We start from the raw sequence: 6,301 nt of genomic DNA, 5'->3' as shown, positions 1-6,301 counted from the left end.
ATCACTATATTGAAATCCCAAACCACTTCGAGTCTTCAACAAAGCTATACTTCCATAGCATCTTTTCCAATATCTCATTTTATTTTTGATGTGTGGTTCACCTTTCAATCCACTTGTAGGATGATATTTGTGTATATAACGTTCTAACTCCATCAAGTGTCCTGGTCTAAAGGTTCCATTATCACCTCTCCAACCATTAGCACACAACTCTTTAAGCCCGTCTAAAAGAGTTTGTTCTTCTTCTGGAATCCATGTCCTTCGTGTTGAAGGTGTTGTGTTGCTTGATTTTTTTGATTTCTTATTTGATGATGTTTGACTATTCACTTCGCCTGTAAGAACTTGTGCGACAGATTATCAAAAAAATCAGGAAGAACCAAATATCATAAGATTCACTATAAACTAAAGCATACAACAAAAGAAATGTGAAAAGTACATAAGGGTGTGCAATTAAGGTCGCAAAAAAACAGAAGTTTCTGGTAGTTAAACAATTTATACTAGGCCAGTTCTAAAGAGCAAATGAAGTCCAAAAAGGTTCTATAGCTAACAAGTAGCAATATGTCAATTGTTAAATCTTGCATTCCACATTGATTGAGCCAGCTCATCCCTCCAAGTGGTCCACTCCTCCGACGAATTTTAACAACATCAATATTCTCGTGTTGATACTCCATTTGTTCTTCTATATCAATGTCTAAGGGATCCACTTCCATCTCTCTACGAATGAAATTATGAATCAAGCAGCAAGCACTAATGATCCTGTTATGAACCTTAACCAAGTACCATGAAGAACTTCTAAAAATTCCCCAACGTCCTTTCAACAACAAGCACTAATGATCCTGTTATGAACCTTAACCGAGTACCATGAAGAACTTCTAAGAATTCCCCAACGTCCTTTCAACAAACCAAATGCCCTTTCAATTACATTACGAGCTCTAGCATGCCTCATGTTGAAAAGCTCTTCTTTACATCGAGGCGATGGATTATCGCCTCGCCAATCCTTTAACCAATATCTATAACCTCGATAAGGTGAAAGAAATCCTTTTCCATTCGTATATCCTCCATCACACAAATAATAGTTACCTATAATATAAACATATAATTTAGTTACTAGTACCATTCTTTCTATGATGTAACTTGAAAGCATATATAAGGCCTACCCTCATGAATTTACAAACCATTCCTTCGTACTATAGCATCTCGTAATACACGACCATCGGCAGCTGAACCTTCCTATCCAGGTAACACATAAGTAAAATTGAGATTTCTATCACAAACTCCCAAAACATTAGTTGCTATCTCTCCTTTTCTTGTTCTATATCTTGGTTTGTGTTGGATTGGAACTCTAATGGGAATGTAAGTACCGTCTAGTGCACCTAAACAACCCTTTAAGATAAATTATAGTGTTATCTCAAAATATATAATATTTTTCTAAAACTGTTAAAACTGCATATTTTGTATACAAGTTAAAAGATGATAAACGACAATTTCACCTACCTCAAACCATTTCCATCGATCTTCAATCTCATCCTCAAGTACTGGTTTAGGATTAACAAGTAGCAATGGAGTTAGTTTGAGAATAGCACTCAAGCATTCATTGAAAGCCTGACTTACGCTCCATCCCGATCTAATATAATCAACCTTGATTGATCTATTTTTCTCATGGTGAGCCAAGATATTTAAAAACATTGCAAATTTTTCGCTGTTTGACATACTTTTACTATTGGTCAAACCTCCAATATCCTTAGTTAAGAGAACTAAAGTGTGAAAGGCATTTCTATCCATTCTTAACTTATCGATACATACACTACCATTATCATTTATGATATAGTGTAAGTGAGAAATGATTTTCGGAACTCGAACACTCATACGATACCTAACCTCACGTCTGTTTCGACATCGTCTTCTTAGAGAATGACCATGACTAGCCATGAAAAGACAAATAAGGAGAACAAGAACTTGCTGAAACAATATCTCCACAAGAATAATATATTCAATACCTGATAATGGTTGAAGATCCATAATAACACCTATATTTGCCATAAAAATAAGAATGAATACATATAAAGCTTTTAAATAAGTATCTATGTGCATAAATTCCTAATTTTCGACCATATAAAGAGTGGAATAGATGAGCTCAAAGCATATTAAAAAAACAAGCTAAACCTAAATTTCATCTTAAATTGTGAAAGAGATGTTGAAAAATATAGATTTTAATGAAAGATAAGAGTACTAACCTTGTAAAGATGAGCAAACAATGTTCGATTGAGCAAAAGGAAGAAGAAACTAACTCTTGAATTTCCATTGACAAAGTACAGAGAGATGAAAGGTTTCTGAAGCAAGTACTATGGAAAATGTTTTTTTAAAAGGCTTTGAGGGTACTTTTGTAATTATATAATATAATGCAAGTGTTAAAATGTTGTGTATTACTAATACCTAGAATTTCTTGGTATTAGTAATACATGACTTAATACACAATATAGTGTATAACTAATCATGACATAAAAAAGTGTACCAAACAAGGTATTACTAATACACACACCTAATGCATGCGTTATTTTTCCTAATACACTCTACCAAACGACCACTAAGTGTTCAATGCTTGTTAGACAAACATTAAAAGGATAAAAAAAATATCCAATTAAATAATAATACATATTTCATTTTCTCCAAGTCATTCGAGTTAATCCATCTCTAGAAAGGGTCCCTTGTAATTATTTTCCCCCAAAAGACACTCCCATAATTGTTTCTCCATAACAACCCTAAGTCCCTAACCTACTCTTCAACGCAACAACCGTTCCCCACCCTTATATTAGGAGGTTGAAACCCTCAATTATTAACAAATGGTTTCTACATCGTTTGTTCAATAACTTAAACCTAGATTATTTCATAAATGAAATATCACCAACATTAACTTGAATTAATCACCAACCACAAGGAGCTAGTCGGGGACGTTCAGTTCTTTCGAACTCCGGTTCGATACTTCGATTTGTCAATAGTGTGTACCGAGTACGTATCACACTAATTTGGTTTGGTTCATTTTTTTTTTAAAAGTTTGATTTGATTTAGTTTGATTTTTTTAATTCGGTTCGATCCTGTTTTCTTATATATGCCCACCTGGCCACCTCTACAAGGAAGACCTAGTCAATTCCATAGCTTAACCAAGACAACAAATACAATAAACTTCCTTCACCTAGCCAATTCTCTATCTTTTTCTTTACCCTCTTTAACAATCTCTTACTCATGGTCTTTCAAGGTTTGTTTTGCTAGCTTCCGTATGACACTTAATTATTTCGATCCTAACATAAATAACCATGTTGGTTTGATCTGAAAACCGCGTTTTATCCCATTTAAAATATTTATATCTTTACTGCATAAAACAAGAAAAAGAAAAAAAAAAAGGACAATTTTATTTTTTTGAAGATATATATTTAGCATAGAGAGAGTAAAATAAGGAAAGGAGATACTATTACCAATTCTATTAATCTATTTTCTTAAATATTTGCCTTTTCTCTTCTTCTCTAAATTTTATGATTTAAAAAAGAAAAACTAATTTATATTTATATTAAATACGCATCTCATCCATTAATCAAACCTCTTTTTTCCCCACTAAATTAGGTTGATGTCTTCCATCAAAATCTCACTTTCTTAACTTCATCTAATCCCTTTCTTGATTCTTGACTGTGCTGTGATTTTTCTTTCAAGAGCTACTGGTACCACTTTGGATGCTTTCATCAATAAATTATACTGGTATTACTTCAACAAATAAAAATTGACTATGTTATATTTGTTACAGAAAAAATGATAACACGCGGATCAATTTAATTAAGTGATTTGTTACTAGAAAGTAAATACCTTTATAAATAAACTTAATGAAAACAATAAAGTAAACATTCAGCTATATTCGAGATTAGCCTATGATTTTATTTCAGTTTCCATGAATGAATAAGTTCATTGGAAATATACAGCAAACAATATTTATTATTCCAACGCATTTCATAAGACGCTGCGCTGGTGAGCAGCTAACGCTTCAGAAAATCACATTAGCCTAAGAGAATTTCTTTCGAAGTTGTGCAATCTCAGACTTATTCAGCTGGAAGCCTTTGGCGAGAACGTCGTCTGGAACAGGTGGATTTGATGCAAAGATTGAATTAGGAATCAAGATAAGTCCAGGATTTTGACTATTGAAATAAAAGAGACAAGTAGCTTTTTTGTGTCCCACATTATACAGGAAGTGAATAAGACCTTGTGGGAACACAAATACATCGCCAAGATTCAAGATTTTGGAAAAGAGACGACTCTTAAAGAAGTTTGCAGGATCAGGGACAAGAAATCCTGCATAAACAGTACCCTCCAGGATAGTTATCATCTCAGTAGCTCGAGGGTGCGTGTGAAGTGGAGCAATACCTTGTGGTTCCAGGTCAGCACGAACAAGAGTAATACCAAGAGTGTTAAGTCCAGGCATGTTGTTTACATCCACAGCCTTTACAGCAATACCGAACCCAGGCACTTCATTTCCACTAACATTAAGACCTGAAAAGTAGAAATCATTCGCTGTTGCAAGCTTTGGATCTTTGCACATCTTTCCATTCACGAAAACTGCACAAGTGGAATAAAATGAAGCTAAGCATAGTATTCAGATAATAAGAGCCGTCATTAACTCAATGCTAATAAATTAAGGTAAGGGTATAACAAGAAAAAAAAAATTATCCTCCCTTGATTTGTCAAAAATGAAAAGTAAATAGGGAGTATATATACATACAAAAACTACGCCTCATTCCCAATCAAAATATAGAAGGATGATTTACCTGAAGCATGAGAGTCGTTAACAGCGACACATATGTCCTGCAAAGGGTTGTTATCATAAGCATAAGCAGAGGAACAAATGAAAGCAGTAATGGCTAATGTTGTTATGAACCACAACATGCTCATTGTTTTGTTTGCAATTTCAAACAACCAGAAAGGTGTGACTATTTATACTGGGTACTGAAAATTTTACTGCACGAGTCTATTTGGTAGGGATATATAGTATAGGGCTAAGAGTTCCACATTAACCAATTATCGGTTTATATAGCACTAAATATGACATACTCTTTTCTTCGATCTTTACAAATTACAAAACAATTAGAATTAGCTCCGAACTTCATAGCTAATTAAGAAATTTATGCTATTTTGTCCCTAATCTATTGCTAAAATAATTAGTAGCAAATTTGTTGCTTAGCTACAAAATTCATTTGTTACTAAATCATCAATTATTAATTCAGTTATTGCACTGGGTAGTTCATCTTATTTTCATCATCAATTCGTGATATATTTAAGGGACACATAAAATTTCTTTATGAGGAAAAAAAAGAAGGGAGAAACTTTTTTATTCACTTAGGGTCTGTTTGGAAAGCCACTTGGTAATTAGAATTGGTGTAATTACTAGGATAGTAATTATCAGCCTAGTAATTACACTGTCTAGTAATGTAACATCCGACAATTTGAAATAGCTTTGAAGGGGCCTAGAATTGGAAATTTTCATTTTTTGGAAAGGATTTGAAAAATCTGGAAAAATTGGCTAAGTATGGAAATCAGTGAATTTTTGGCCAACTTTGAGCAGTCATAACTTCCAGCTCAGGATGATTTAGGAGTAGTTCCAGTTATGGTTTTGAAGCTTGTGGAATGATCTTTCCAACGCCGACGAGTTTGCTAAATTCCGAGTTCGTATGAGAGAGTTATGGCCCTTTGAAAGTTGGGCAGTTGACAAGAAAATCCGTCCGGGAATCATTAAGGGCATTTGGTCTTTTCCCTTAGCTAATTCTTTTGTAGGATATATTGTTGTGTTAGGATGATATTTGGATCATTTGTTCCATTTTAAGAGAGTGAAGGCTAGGGCTTAAGAGTGAAGAAGAGAAGAAGAAGAGGAAAATCGAGGAGATCAACAAGTTTCATCGTCGGGGGTGATCCCTACCAAGGTATGTGAGATTTTAGTGTTGGGTGATCCTTTCCCCCACACACCTAGCCCCTTCTATTTATTAAGAAAGGATTGGTTATGTTGTTAAAGTTGTTAGTTGTTGTGGTTGAAGTTGTTGGAGTTGTTAAAGTTGTTAGTTGTTGTTGGAATTATTGTTGGTTGTGGGACATGATTGGGTTGTGTTTTTGGAGTTGTATTCTATTGAATGTTGAGGGACTTTATGTTCTAAGTGATTGGGGGACGGAACCCTTGAAGTTAGAGAGTTTAGAGTTGGTAACGTGAAGGAGAAAGTCGGGCAGCTTGCGAGGAGCACGTCCGCGTCGCGGACTTGTTCCCTCTGTGAACAAAAAT

At 34.3% G+C, this 6,301-nt stretch overlaps 1 protein-coding gene across 1 annotated transcript; it reads right to left on the bottom strand.

Moving 5' to 3' along the window:
• Nucleotides 1-3,849: 3,849 nt before the first annotated feature.
• Nucleotides 3,850-4,925, bottom strand: LOC102602584 (putative germin-like protein 2-1). The gene is made up of 2 exons (XM_006345421.2): nt 4,803-4,925; nt 3,850-4,593 (listed from the first exon to the last, which is right to left on the bottom strand). Exons 1-2 carry the CDS (start codon nt 4,918-4,920, stop codon nt 4,043-4,045), a joined length of 669 nt encoding a protein of 222 aa, XP_006345483.2. The 5' UTR covers nt 4,921-4,925; the 3' UTR covers nt 3,850-4,042.
• Nucleotides 4,926-6,301: the final 1,376 nt, after the last annotated feature.

The sequence above is a fragment of the Solanum tuberosum genome, unplaced genomic scaffold (assembly GCF_000226075.1).
Source record: "Solanum tuberosum cultivar DM 1-3 516 R44 unplaced genomic scaffold, SolTub_3.0 scf00068, whole genome shotgun sequence".
Lineage (NCBI taxonomy): Eukaryota > Viridiplantae > Streptophyta > Magnoliopsida > Solanales > Solanaceae > Solanum > Solanum tuberosum.
Note: the sequence above shows the minus strand (reverse complement) of the source record. Positions and strands in the feature narration are given on the sequence as shown.

Excerpts from the sequence above, each read along its gene's own strand:
- LOC102602584 (XM_006345421.2), bottom strand. The coding sequence starts at position 4,920 with ATGTTGTGGTTCATAACAACATTAGCCATTACTGCTTTCATTTGTTCC. Across the intron at positions 4,594-4,802 it reads TAACGACTCTCATGCTTCAG|TTTTCGTGAATGGAAAGATG; the intron begins GTAAATCATCCT and ends CCACTTGTGCAG.